Source organism: Anabrus simplex, chromosome 5, assembly GCF_040414725.1.
Source record: "Anabrus simplex isolate iqAnaSimp1 chromosome 5, ASM4041472v1, whole genome shotgun sequence".
Taxonomy (NCBI): domain Eukaryota; kingdom Metazoa; phylum Arthropoda; class Insecta; order Orthoptera; family Tettigoniidae; genus Anabrus; species Anabrus simplex.
Genome location: NC_090269.1, coordinates 39,722,702 through 39,737,981, shown reverse-complemented (window position 1 = coordinate 39,737,981; position 15,280 = coordinate 39,722,702). Strand labels below are relative to the sequence as shown.

Genomic DNA, 15,280 nt, shown 5'->3' with positions numbered 1-15,280 from the left:
TGCCCCTAAAAACACACAGAAACACAGGCGAATCAGTGAGTCAGTCTCTTCCACCACTTACTACTGCTACTGTCCGTTTTCATCATACACAATTTTCTGGTGTATCCTCTTAGCAATCCGCCTATGCTATTAGTTCAATTACTCTTGGTAAAATTGGGTCGAGAAAGACAATTCTTCACGAAAGTTTCATTCAATAAAGCAAAAACACCTCCGTACAGGTCAAAGAGATTCAAAGAAGAGTGAAGGAAGTTTTTCGCTATCCATAACCACGGCACTAAGTTGGATACAGGGGTTAGTTCCTTGGCTGTCCTCCTTTATCCTCAGAAATTAGTCTGGAACATTTTTTTGCTATTTGCTTAACGTCGCACCGACACAGATAGGTCTTATGGCGACGATGGGAGAGGAAAGGCCTAGGAATGGGAAGGAAGCAGCCGTGGCCTTAATTAAGGTACAGCCCCAGCATTTGCCTGGTGTGAAAATGGGAAACCACGGAAAACCATCTTCAGGGCTGCCGAGAGTGGGGTTTGAAACCACTATCTCCCGGTTGCGAGCTCACAGCTGCACGCCCCTAACCGCACGGCTAACTCGCCCGGTACGTCTGGAACTTTAGGCTGAATGAAACCCAGGGCCACGTATCTTTCTAGAAATGGATATCTCGTTTCTATTTTTTTTCACTTTCTATCGGTAAAACCGAAACAACTTACTTCCAGGGAATCGAAGCTCATATTTACGATCTATGGAAGGCAGCTACCAGAAAGTCTCGTTTAGACATAACACATAAATTATAACTGTATTTCAAAATGTTTGGAACCGCGTAATTATCTAATAATATATTTTACTTGACTTCCTTTAACTTAAAACGCGCGAATTAGATGTAGACTAGTATTTAACCGCTGAAATTTGTACTAAAATCAACTTCAGACATACTGGTTTAAAATGTTCCATGAAGATTTTGCACATTACTGATAATGTTTTACATGGGAAAATGACGTGTCCTAATTTCTTGGTGGCTAAAAATATCCCCACATTTAAGGATATATTATTTCGACATACCTCAAATTGGAATGGCACATTCCCGGCTAGGTCGGGGATTTTACTCTTATTTGGTTAATTCGTCTGGCTCGGGGGCTGGGTGTTTGTGGTGTTCCCAACATCTCTGCAACTCACACACCACATGAACACTATCCTCTACTACAATATCACGCAGTTACACATACATGGCAGATGCCGCCCACCCTCATCGGAGGGTCTGCCTTACAAGGGCTGCACTCGGCTAGAAATAGCCACACGAAATAATAATAATAATAATAATAATAATAATAATAATAATAATAATAATAATAATAATAATACCAGCCACTCTAATCTCCTCAATTTCCTCTTCAAATCCGTGAGAGTCAACCCTTGTACAAAGGATAATCTGTTGGAATGCTGACGGTACTAGAATGGATCGGACTTGAACCCACGAGATTTCAGTGAAGACAGTCCAACTTGAATTCCCTCACATTTCTATTAAGACTCTGGTCTTCTTGAAATCTCCTCTCGTCTCATTCTATATTCTTCTGTTCAACATTTCCTCTCGTCCCACTCCTTGACAGCTGTTTTTGTCTGTACTAATCTTCAAAGCTGTCAACACCAAGTTTTATTTAAGATCCATAAAGAAACATAGCAGCTGTTTGTTTAGAGTATGGTAGTATTTCAGAGCACTTTATGACGAGTAAATATCATGTTAGCTGTTCCTTCAGACCATTTCTTCTACTAATTTAACTTAACTTTATTTACTGTAGGCGGAATATATATTTCTGAAATCGAATAACGTCAGGAATAAATTTTCCTTTGCTAGCCGTTAAATGTTCTAACAAACTAATAAGATTTTAGGTGGCCCAATCAATCAATCAATCAATCAATCAATCAATCAATCAATCAATCAATCAATCAATCAATCAATCAATCAATCAATCAATCAATCAATCAATCAATCAATCAATCACCACTAATCTGAATTTAGGGCAGTCGCCCAGGTGGCAGATTCCCTAGCTGTTGTTTACCTAGTCTTTTCTTAAATAATTGCAAATAATTTGGAAATTTATCGAACGTCTTCCTTGGGCAGTAGCGGCGATTAGGGACGGGGATACCTCCACTCCCCACTTTGCGGTGAAAACATTACACCTTTGTTCCATTTTACCAGGATGGAAACAGTAATTATTAAAACAAAACAATAATTTGTATAAGCCCTGTTTTCTTATTACCTAATTATTAACACAATTATTAGCGGAAATACGCACAAATTTCATTTGTCGCGGCTAACAGATTTGTATAGCGCCACAACAAGTAGTGGATACTTTGCATGCAAAAAGAATGAGTTTACATGTGCTATGAGGAAGGGTAGCAGGGGTATATTTTTGCCAACGTCATGCACACTGAGGTATGACTCACCCGCTTGCCGCGCGCGTTCTTCTGCTTGGCAGTCTCTGTAGAGTCATTTATTTTCTTAACAATAATGCTATTTGCTTTACGTTACACAAACTACTTTTACGATTTTCGGAGACGCCGAGGTGCCGGAATTTTGTCCCGCAGGAGTTCTTTTACGTGCCAGTAAATCTACCGACACGAGGCTGACGTATTTGAGCACCTTCAAATACCACCGGACTGAGACAGGATCGAACCTGCCAAGTTGGGGCCAGAAGGCCAGCACCTCAACCGTCTGAGCCACTCAGCCCGGCTGTTATTTTCATAGTGTGATTTTTAATTGCATAAACACGCCATACCGTACTTCTGTTTAATTGTAATACATGTGTAATATTGTTCCCACGTTTAATGGTATGGTAAAAGAAAAGCAAAGCAAAGTTATCTTCGTCCAGATCATGAAGGCCCTTGGAGTGGTGGAAGGTAAAGGCTTCCACTATTCGCAACCTCGGCACTTGATGGGGTAGAGTGGTTAGCTCTACACCCGGCCGCCTTTGCCCCCAGGAATTGACCTGGTACTCATTTTTTGTGCAGGCGAAGTGAACCTCAGGGCCATGTGCACCTCCGGATGTAGAAATCTCGTTTCTTAAATTTTACGACTTTCTGACGGGGATTCGAACCCACGTCCTTCCGGGCGAGCCGAGCACGCCTTTACCGCCTCGGCCAGGCATCCCCTCTTTATTGTATGGTATTAAATAAAAATCTAAAAAAACTATTATTACCGCACTTAAGTTGGTAAACGGTCAACCTTTACCTCTGTCCGAATTCGCTCAGAGAGCATCAAAACTTACCATTTTGTAGATTTTCTTTTTTTCAGTTTTGATATAGGCTATATATATATCCCCCTCCCCTGTCCGCTATATCAGGGGCTGCCTGGCTGAGGCGGTAAAGGCGTGCTCGGTTCGCCCGGAAGGACGTGTGTTCAAATCCACGTCAGGAAGTGGTAAAATTTAAGAAACGAGATTTCCACTTCCGGAGGTGCATATGGCTTTGAGGTTCACCCAGCCTACACCAAAAATGAGTACCAGGTTAATTCCTGGGGGCAAAGGCGGCCGGGCGTAGAGCTAACCACTCTACCCATCATGTAGCGCGATTAACAGTGGTGGAAGCCTTTACCTTCCACTCCTCCAAGGGCCTTCATGGCCTGTACGGAGGTGTCTTTGTCTTTGTCTTGTCCTCCACTATATCCCACAAAACCAGGTACTTCTTGTTGTCTGTTCATTTTACATCCCCCCCCCCTCACTTTTAATTTCCAATCACCGGTAGTGTCCTTGGTAAATTATTCTAATCCCTAACTCCTTTTACTGTAAACGAACATTTGCCCCAATTTGTCCTCTTGAGTTCCAACTTTTATCTTCATTGATCTTTGCTACTTTTATAAACCCCACAGAAACGTATTCACCAATGGACAGCTCGGAACATTCCATTTACTCGAGTAGCTCGTCTTCTTTCTCCCAACTCTTCCCAATCCAAAGTTTGCAACGTGGATGGGGTAATAGCGATCGTGGTCTTAATTAAGCTGCAGCTCCGAAAATTGCCTGATGAGAAAATGGGAAACCATGGAAAAACATCATCAAGACTGCCGATGGTGGGATTCCATCCTAACGAATGCAAGTTCCCATCTACATGACTCGAACCGCGTAGCCATCTCGCTGGGTTCAGGTATTAGTGTCTCAGTTACAATACTTACATTTCAGATTTTTTTAATGTGGTCTTGATTGTAAGAGAATGCGGTAAAGTTTTGAGAACATAATAAAATGGAAAAACCAATGATGCTTGTTGTTTCTCAAAGATGTAGAACTCCAAGGTGTAAGCTGACAAGTTGATCCACGTGGCCTTTAGCGTAGAGGGTTAGTCATAGTTCCTTATTAGTAAATATAGTACATCCCATCAACTCATGAGGTAGATACACAAGGTACTCGTGTGATGACATATTCACGAACACAAGCGATGTTTAGAAGTGTAAGTAGCCGCCCCATTGTGGAAGCACAATAGCCACGTGATCCATCAGGCCAGACGAGCGCTACCAGCCGAATAGCAATGTGTCTACGTGAATCCATAACAATATTACCACAGTATCGTTGAGTCAGGCCACGCACTCAACGTGGTGTATAGACGATATATATTTTTTTCTGGTCTGTCAAAACGAATTCTTCCATGAGACATTTATGTATCAGAGTTCGTAGTAAGCGCAGCTCCTTGGAAACCCCATCATGCAAATGCCTTCTGAGTAATAATTCTATTACTTCCGATACGATGCGATCAGCTAAAAGCTATATACGTCAGTGGAACAAATGTCTTTCAATATATTGACTTAGAAGACAAAAGATATGCATTATTAATGTGGAAAATAAACGTTAGAGAGAAAACTCCAATTATTTCCTTAGTTTATTGCTAGGGACATTGAAGTTATAAACCCTGTACAGACGAAATCGGATATACTGTAACTACTCCGAAGGGACCGCCAATCAACGGTCGCTATAGGCACTAGTCCCACAAAGCGGATTTGTTTTTCGTTTTTGCTAAAAAAAGTTATATCTGTAAGTTTTAGTCTACACATTGATATGGTTCATTAACATAATTACCGGGCGAGTTGGCCGTGCGGTTAGGGGCGCGCAGCTGTGAACTTGCATCCGGGAGATAATGGGTTCGAACCCCACTGTCGGCTGCCCTGAAGATTGTTTTAGGTGGTTTTCCATGTTCACACCAAAGAAATGCTGAGGATGTACCTTAATTAAGGTCACGGCCGCTTCCTCCCCACTCCTCTCCCATCGTCGCCATAAGACCTATCTGTGTCGGTGCGATATAAAGCAAATTCTAAACAATAAATTAACAAAATTATATTAACATTTGAAAAAGTCACTAAAATAAGTATTTTATTTACAGTAAGTGACTGTACCGAGCTCGAGAGCTGCAGTCGCTTAAGTGCGACCAGTGTCCAGTATTCGGGAGATAGTAGGTTCGAACTCCACTGTCGGCAGCCCTGAAAATGGTTTTCCGTGGTTTCCCATTTTCACACCAGGCAAATGCTGGGGCTGTACCTTAATTAAGGCCACGGCCGCTTCCTTCCCACTCCTAGCCCTTCACTGTCCCGTCGTCGCCATAAGACATATCTGTGTCGGTGCGACGTAAAACAACTAACAAAAAAAAGTAAGTGACTGTATTTATGGCGTGGGACTGCGAAGAATTTCATTCGCTTTCGCTTGAAGAATATGTCCATTCTTCTTCTTCTTCTTCTTCTTCTTATTTTTCTACCGCTTTTCCCACACCTGGGGGGTCGCGGGTGCGAACTGTGTCGCACATGTGGATTTGGCCCCGTTTTACGGCCGGATGCCCTTCCTGACGCCAACCCTATATGAAGGGATGTAATCACTATTGCATGTTTCTGTGGTGGTTATTAGTGTAGTGTGTTGTGTGAATATGAAGAGGAAAGTGTTGGGACAAACACAAACACCCAGTCCCCGGGCTAGAAGAATTAATCAGAGACGATTAAAATCCCCGACCCGGCCGGGAATCGAACCCGGGACCCTCTGAACCGAAGGCCAGTACGCTGACCGTTCAGCCAATGAGTCGGACGAAGAATATGCCCATTGATCGGCACATTATTTGTTCTTCATTGCTTAAAACATCTAAGTAAAGATTCTTCAATATCTTTGTGCTCAGATAGTCTAGACCGCTTGACTATTAAAAAATTTTCTTCGAATAGGAACCAGTATTCGTTTGTTGCTAGTGGCTTTACGTCGCACCGACACAGATAGGTCTTATGGCGACGATGGGATAGGAAAGGCCTAGAAGTTGGAAGGAAGCGGCCGTGGCCTTAATTAAGGTACAGTCCCAGCATTTGCCTGGTGTGAAAATGGACTGGTGAATTGGGCTAACTTCAGCCATACTGACGTTTAGCAACACAAATTTTCTCCTGCCTCCTATAGTGAAAAAGATGAACCACTTGCAACAACTAAAATGCACACACAATACAATGCTCTATCAACACTTGGTAGTCCAAAGAACATTTACGGGCTCACTGTTGAGTCAATCGATTTCTTTCGCAGTTCCGATTATTGTCTTGTCTGGTAACAGCAGAAAACAAACTGTTCCCTAGCCCCAGCATTCGATTCTCTATTCCAGTGGTTTACAGGATCAAAATGCAAGTACGTTCGGTAACTGATCAAACCAATTTGATGCATTTTATTCTAATAGGTTTTTCAGGAAATAGTTTTGTGATAAAAGTTCAAACTTTTGAGAATGGAGTAGAGAACCCCGAGTCCCAATTCGGTGTTCCATTCCTTGTACGTAACAATCAATCAATCAATCAATCAATCAATCAATCAATCAATCAATCAATCAATCAATCAATCAATCAATCAATCAATCAATCAATCAATCAATCAATCAATCAATCAATCAATCAATCAATCAAACAAACAAACAAACAAACAAACAAACAAACAAACAATCAATCAATCAATCAATGACCTGCATTTAGGGCAGTCGCCCAGGTGCCAGACTGCCTATCATTTGCCTACCTCATATTTACATTTATTTATAATTGTTTACCTAATAATTGTTTACATACTTCTGACAGGTTAAATTCTTTCATTTTGCTCATTCGATCGGTTAAGGTCATTTCTTGTTTCCTCCAATTCCGACATTTTGTGAGGCCTAAAGAGACTGGAAGTCAGGAAACTAACGTCCTATTATTATTATTATTATTATTATTATTATTATTATTATTATTATTATTATTATTATTATTATTATTATTATTATTATTATTGTACCAGGCGGTACACCCCCACGCCGCTAGTTCAAATATTGCGCCAATTGAAACTCCTCTACAGAAGAAAGCCTGAACTTTAAAAAACTGTATTAACTCAACAGTTTCTCCGAAGAGGGCTCTGTGTGAATTTTGATGTGTTTTTGTTTATCATTGATCAAGAAGTGTGGACATTCTCTAACAGATGTCTCTACCAAAAACTATGATCATGCACTCTGGTGCAAAGGAATGAACCTTCTTGAAGAAATGTTGTATTTAAAGGTTGTTGTCTTTACTAAATTTTGTTCTTTTATTTTTGGGTTGGCAATATTAATCCTTCCTTCCGCCAGATTTGAACTTAGCCAATCCCGAATTTCTTTAAATAATTCTCAGCCAATCATGTATGTCTTCTTCGATATGGATGTGTAGCTCTAAGCTATACAATAAAGTTGAGGGGGTGTGTCTACTCATTCTTGAAAGGTCTCGAATTTTCCACGAGGGTATAAAAACTGCTGATTTTCTTGTCTCCGGGGCCACTAGTATAACATTATTATTATTATTATTATTATTATTATTATTATTATTATTATTATTATTGAGAGCAGTGTGTGGATATGTAGCAGGGGGCGGGAAGCGCCTCATTCTTCAAGCAGCAGCTCTTCAACAAGGTAATGGCCTTTTAACATCTTTATTTCTTGCTAGCTCAGCAGTTTAACTCTCGGAGAGGGTTCGAAACCTTTAATATGTAACCTACCACTTTAAAATGTAAATTCCTCTTCTGTTTATGTGATAACTACAAATCTCTTTCACTGTAAAGCGGGGATAGAGAGTGCTTTACCCTCTCGAACTCCCCTTCATTTTGAAATTGAGGTGACTACGTTTTTGTAACCGTTTCTTTTCTTCATTAATGTATTAAAGTTTCTCATACGAGTCACCTCCCTAGCTTGCGATTAACCCCTGTATTATCGGCCTAGCGCTACATAGGTTTTAATAAACTTAAGTGTAGGAGTGCATGTATTCGCCTCTATTCAATTTTGTATTTTGGGCCATTTAATTAACCTGATGTTTTGTTTTCTTCATGTGAAGGCCCTGTAGGTTGGGTATTAAATGCCCCTGCTTCTTTGTGTGCCTTGAGGGCAGTTAGAAGTGAAGTTTGTTGTGGCCTTGGATAGGCTTGTAAAATTGAGAGCAGGTCCGCTCTTTCTGGTATTTTGGAAAGTGCCTCTAGGAGGCTTAACATTGTAATTAGGAGCAAGTGCTCCTTGGCATGATGGGGTTTTCTGCCCCTTTGTTCAATTTTGTACCTTGGTAAAGGTGGGCTAATAGCTCAAGGATTGTGACTGTGGGGCTCGAAGCCCAAAACCTTGTAAAAAAACTCCTGAACGGGTAAAATTATTTTGTACCGGCCTTTCGTTGTTATTTCACCTAGTGGAAATGGTTAAATGTTGTTATCCGTTATTTGTTGATTTTGAAAAGAAAATATAACCTTTGTTAAAGTTTTAAATTAACTTTAGTTTAGTAGTTGAGACCTATTCCAGCCCGCACCTTCTTTCACCTCTGCTGTTCCACAGATACCTCGGAACAATTATTGTTATTATTATTATTATTATTATTATTATTATTATTATTAACCGCGGCTGGATCACAGCACTTCAAGCCAAATTGTCTCCCATGATTGTTACTATTGTCCAAGAGAGCCCATTGGTAAGATGAAAGAAAGCTTTGCCTATCAAGTTAACGAAAGTAATCTATTGGTAGAGTGGGAGATACATCCAAGAGGTCAATTCTCCAACATCACACCAATTATCTGCTTAGAGATAAGAAACTTCTTTATCATTTACAAGTTGAACATTAATTATACGTGCAAATCATTGTTCGAATGTTGTCAGTTTAGCGATGAGACAGCTGCGATATGTTGATAGTATACAGGTAAGAGTCACAGTTATCTCAAAATAATACCTTTTAAGGGGGTGGGACACCGAACGTTAATATTGTATTTGTAATTCATTGTCGACTATTATTAGCTATAAAACCTTTATTGTTGTGTATTCAGCCTTTAATATTGACTATAATTCACGTCTTAACATCCTCCCGTACATAGTTTCAGTGGAAGTTGAGTAGCTTGTGCCTCGAGATCAGTTGAAGAAAGCTGATGCATGCTGCTTCAGCCAGTCCATGCAGCACCTTTATGCCTCAAATCGTTTCCTGCAAGATGCTCCTTAATCATTAGAAAGTATTGTAGTATTATACTGTAAGGTGGGCGAGGAAACGTTTCCCAATGAAGTTCACAATGTAATCCCAGACCTTCTTGACAGTTGCAGTCCGAACTTGGCATCGTCAAATTTTAACCTGTTTTGAAGAGGAAAAGACTCTCCTCCGTGTTTCAGCTCTTTGAACCAGAAGGCAACTTGTCGTCTGCTGCACCGCTGTACAAGATTTTTGTTGATTTGCTAAAATTTCTACTTGATTCAATTGCGTTATCTGGCAGGTAACTTACGTCACCGATCAAACTGCATTATACTAAAATGTATTTGTTGTTGATTTGATAAAACTTGTTCTTGATTCAATTGGCGGTATCTGGCGGGTAACATCCGACACCGATCGGACTGTATTATAGGCTACTAAAGGCATTTGTCCTTGATTTGGTTAAACTTTTTTTTTACTCAATTGGCGGTATCTGGCGGATAACTTCCGGCACCGATCTAACTGTGCTATACTAAAGGCATTTCTCATTGATTTGGTTAAACTACTTCTTGATTCAGTTGGCCGTATCTGGCGGATAACTTCCGACGCCGATCTAACTGTGCTGTACTACAGGCATTTGTCGTTGATTTGGTTAAACTTGTTCTTGATTCAGTTGACATTATCTACGAGAAAGCTGATACACCTAACTGTATTACACTGTACGAGTTGATTAATGATTTGGTAAAACGTGTTCTTGATTCAGTTGGTTGTATCTGGCGGATAACTTCCGTCACAGATCTAACTGTGCTGTACTACAGGCATTTGTTGTTGATTTGGTTAAACTTGTTCTTGATTCAGTTGGTGGTATATGGCAGACAACTTGCTACACCAACCTACTGTACGAGTTTGTTGTTGATTTAGCTAAACTTGTTCTGAAATCAGTTCTCGATATCTGATGGCAACGTCCTGCCTACTACAGCGATCTAACAATATTATATCAAAGGCTTCTGTTGTTGATTTAACTGAATTTGCTCTTGATTCAGTTGGTGATATACAGTGGGCATCTTGCTACACAGGTCTAAGTACTATACCAGCACAGTACGAGTTTGTCGTTGATTTAGCTAAACCTGTTCTTGATTCAGTTGTCGGTACCTGAGGACAACTTCCTGCCTGCTACACCGATCCAACAATACTATACTGAAACAGTTTGCTACTCATTGGTTATAACTTCTTGTTTTAGTTGGCGAAATCCAGAGACCAACTTGTTCTCTACTATAACGATCCAGCAATACTATACTGAAGGAGTTCGTTGCTCATTTGTTTAAAACATATATTTTCTTGTTGTTTCAGTTGGCGGTATCTGGGGGCAGCTCACCGCCCGCCGGCCCTGCACCCGCTCCTCCCGGCCCGACCCCCGGGCCCGGCGCGTCCCCGGCGACCAGCGCGGCGGCGGGCAGTCCCGGGGGCGGTGGGACAGCGCGGTGTTGCGACACCGGCAGGCCTCTCTTCACCGACCCTCTCACTGGCCAGAGTGTGTGCTCCTGCCAATACGAGATGCTAGGTTACCAGCGTTTGGCCGCTCCCGGTCTGCCGCTCTCCATGTATAGTGCTCCCTACTCGGACGGCATGGCGGCTTACTTTCCCGCGCTCGGCGCTGACCAAGCGCCCTTCTACACCTCCGCTGTAAGTAGCACTTTGTACCTACATAAAATTACTCATAACCAGACCGATTATCCCCTCAGCGATCTCGTTTTATGCCTCTAAATGGCATATTACAAGACAGCCAGCGTTATTATTTCTCTCGGAATACTATTTTCAGAAAATGCACAATCATGTAAAATTGTAGTCACTCTACTATGATATATTTGTGGTTCAACAAACCACAAATAATTTTAATTTTAATGGGACGGTTCATTGTACGCTCCTGAGGCAATGGCATTGAGCAAAAGAACTTGTATTCGATAGAAAAAGGAGGAAAGAAAGTTCTTGGGGGTACCAGAAAAGCAGGATGAAATATGGGTGCATAGATCAAGGTAGGAGATATATGAGAAAGTAGAACCAATTTCAAGTGTATTATGGAAAAGAAGGTTGACTTTCGTTGGACATTTGATGAGGATGGATGACAACATGTTAACATAGACGATATGAAATGCGACATGATTACCGGAAAATAACTGTATGAAGGAAGTTAGTGAGGACTGGAAATCTATTGACATAATAGATAAGTGCGACGTAAAGCCACTGGCAGGGAAAAAGAAAAGAAAGTCACAAATGGACCGATACTAAGATCAAGATCCAATTCATAGAAGCGGAGAGAAATAGGAGTAAAATAATAAGGAGGTATTGAGAAGAACGAAGACTTGCTGAACAAATTACTCGAGATCCTAAAGATCGAAACGAATAAAATAAATAAAATATAAATAAATAACACGAAAAACAGGATTTCAGGAGAGAAACTGAAAGAAAATGGACCCAAGAGGAAAAGGAACAACATTCTCAGAAAATGAAGTCTGGAAAAGAAGAAAGTTAAATGCAAAGTAAAGTAACCAAAGTTGATTTATCGTACCCTCAAAAAGGGTTATTCGAATAATAATAATAATAATAATAATAATAATAATAATAATAATCATCATCATCATCATCATCATTCCGTGTCCGGTCAGCATTTCCAAAATGTAGCGACTCCGATGGCCTTGTTGTTCGCCTCGATCAGGTCCTGTGTAGTGCAGGGATGTTCTAGTAGGGGACAGATGAGCAGGTGGTTCGGATCTTGTGTTACACCACACTCGCAGGATGCGTCTCCATCAGCTGGAAGTATGGCCCATTTTTGCATGTTGGTCTTGCAAAGAGGTACGCCCACCCTAAGACGATTAAGTGATCTCCAAATAGGGTAGGGCAGGTCATTTCCTGGAGCTAGCTCTTCCTTTGCAGGAGTATCAGGCGGCAGCACGCTCTTCCACCTGGTGATGCGGTTAGACTCAGGTGTTCCTACCAGTGGTTGAGTCCTGATGATGAAGCTCTTTCTCGACTTCAGTCGACAGACTACAGCTTGGTGATCATGCAGTGGGTATAATAATAATAATAATAATAATAATAAAATTAATAATAATAATAATAATAATAATAATAATAATACTCGAGAGATAGTAGGTTCGAACCCCACTGCCGGCAGCCCTGAAAATAGTTATGTTCGCACACTGAAATGCCTCACCAGCTGACCGATTTAAGCCTGAGAAATATATGAAGACGTGGCTGAAAAACCATCGTTTGCTCCAGTGAAAAGAAGCTCCTTGGATTGTTTTTAATAAATAGCTGGAAGTACTATAGGTCCAGTAGAAAACTAGTTTGTAAGCAAAATTAAGACTTTTTAACTAGTGCATTAAAATATGGATTTCTTCTTTGCCATCATAAAATGCCTTCTATATGCCTGATTTATGCCAAATTGAGGGAAGTTTGTTGTAACTAGCTGAAACCCACTAATTTAAAGTTCAGGATGGTCTTGCAACCGGTATTTGTCACGCCCTGAGTATAGCCACTACCACAGCAAACCCATTACAATCATCATAAAAATCTTCAAATATGTTAACAAAATAATTAAGATTCAAATGTCCTCGACAATGTGTACCCTACTCGTATTGTGTATGGCAATAGGTTTCATTTACAATGTAACATAAAGCATAATGCATGGTAACTGTTAAGCTGACACAATGACAAGACGAAGAATCTATTCGAAACTATAATCGGGACTTCTTGAAAAGAAATAAAATGAAATCAACATCCCTCCTGCCCATTCCGATTTAATCCGAGGCTTGAAAGATGATGTCATTTATCGATTCACATTGGTGTGACTGCCCTGGCTGGAAGCATTGTCTACACGAGAATCACATCAGAGAAGACAATGGCCACTTTAGTTTCTTTCTTTCTCTAAACGATTTGACATTCGTAGGTTGTACTTGCTGTTACCGACAAGTACTTGCACCAAAGCAGAGTGTCTTGTCTTCTTTTTTACCATGCATTTTTTAACGAGCGCGTTTTCGAGTACGCTGGTGAAACACGAAGGAATCGTGTACTGCAATAATACTTAGCGTATCCCCCTACTGAACACTGGACTTGAATTTGTTACAGTAAACCATGTCAGTATTTCCTTTTGAGTGTTGTAAAACTGAGAACAGGTCACGTTGCTCGCCGCATGTCAGTGTAAAGTGGTGCAATTACAGCCTTACAAACGTAGAATCTTGTGTAAGACAATAATAGAGGCTAAAGAATGCTATTACTATACTTTTTATTGCATTATAATTTCTGCTAACCACCACCGTGGTTTGGAAGTCAGCATTGTCGTTCTCATGAGTTGGCCTGATTTCGATTACTGACTCTGTTAAAAATTAAAGACAGGTTTTAGCCACAAAAGGGGTTTGAAACAGACTTATTTAAAACAACTGTAAAGAGGAGGAGATAATAATTTCGCTCCAGGCCTTTTGCAAGGGATTTTTCGTTATTACACCCGACCCCCACCCCCCACCCTGATAAATGCTGGTATAGAGCCAAACAATTGGACCACAGCAGCTTCCTTTTCAATACTTCTTTCATTTAACTTAAAAAGAAGGAACCAAACTTGTAGTACTACGTGACTGTAAATATCATAATCATAAAAAAGGGACCTTTACACGAAATCGAAATCACAGGGACATGAACTCCCCTTTCCAAACTTCCACATGCAATTTTAGGAATGAAGAACGCGGGTGCCTAAGCGAGAAGCTAATGACGATTTTTCTTAGCTGTCACGATCCCACAGTTAATTATATGTGCGTTACATATACCAGTATAGACACTAAAAACTACACTGGGTATCAGACATACTTTAAACACACTAAATACACAGAGCTTACCTGAAGCAGCAGTAGTAACAACAGTTTCTTGTGACGTATTACACAATATATTAATTTTTTTAATTCTACAGATATACGGGCGATCTTATGCTCCTGCGAATGGAGAGACATTTTGAGACTAGCTCCCATTTAATTTGAATTTCTAGTAACAAAAATAATGTAGGTAGGGTATTCTAACGTTAATAATAATAATAATAATAATAATAATAATAATAATAATAATAATAATAATAATAATAATAATAATAATAATAATCAATGATAATTTAAATGGTTCAAGGTGTGGGTTACTGTAGTCACGTCCTAGTTCGTGAACCATGGGCAACGGCTGAGTGGCCTAGTAAGTGGTCGTGAGAGTCGGCATACCAGTTGCTACGGAATGCGAGTGGGCATCTCGGACATATTCTCAGTCATGGCCTTCCTTGTGCTCAGACAGCTAGGGCTACATAATCCACAGGTAGTCCCTTACCGGTTAGAGGAGAGATCCTCACCTGGACTATGTGTAAGTAGGGTAGCATCCTGCTTCACGAATTTACCGAGCTCAGAACATTTTCAGCAAGCCTCGGACCTATGGGAGTAATAGGCGAAGTACTTCTTGGAAACAACTTGGCGAAGGAAATGGAATTCGATGGGGAGCTATCAATATTAATGGGGCTTATGGGAGGGAGAAAGAAAGTAGAACTGGATGAGTCAGCAAAGAGAATGCATATGGATGTGCTAGGAGAAAGTGACATTCGGGTAAGGGGAAATAACGAGGAAGAGAGAGGAGATTATAAAGTGTACTTGACGGGTGTTAAAAAGGGAAGGGCAGAGTATGGGGTGTAACTGTTCATCAAGAACACTATTGCACGCAAAATAGTTCCTGTATTCACCATGTGAAGGTGCAGATGAGAATTAAGTTGACAAGTTTTACGAAGCACTGAGTGACATCGTAGTCACGGTGAACAGCACGGATATTTCTGTGCGAGAGTTGGAAATAGAACTGTAGGAT

At 40.5% G+C, this 15,280-nt stretch overlaps 1 protein-coding gene across 1 annotated transcript in view; it reads left to right on the top strand.

Annotated features, from left to right (window-relative positions):
- mirr (mirror) overlaps nucleotides 1-15,280 on the top strand; it is a 407,388-nt gene that overhangs the window by 205,473 nt on the left and 186,635 nt on the right. The window contains exon 2 of the mRNA XM_067147941.2: nucleotides 10,754-11,086. Coding sequence (XP_067004042.1) covers nucleotides 10,754-11,086 — 333 coding nt within the window. The remainder of the gene's footprint in view (nucleotides 1-10,753; nucleotides 11,087-15,280) is intronic.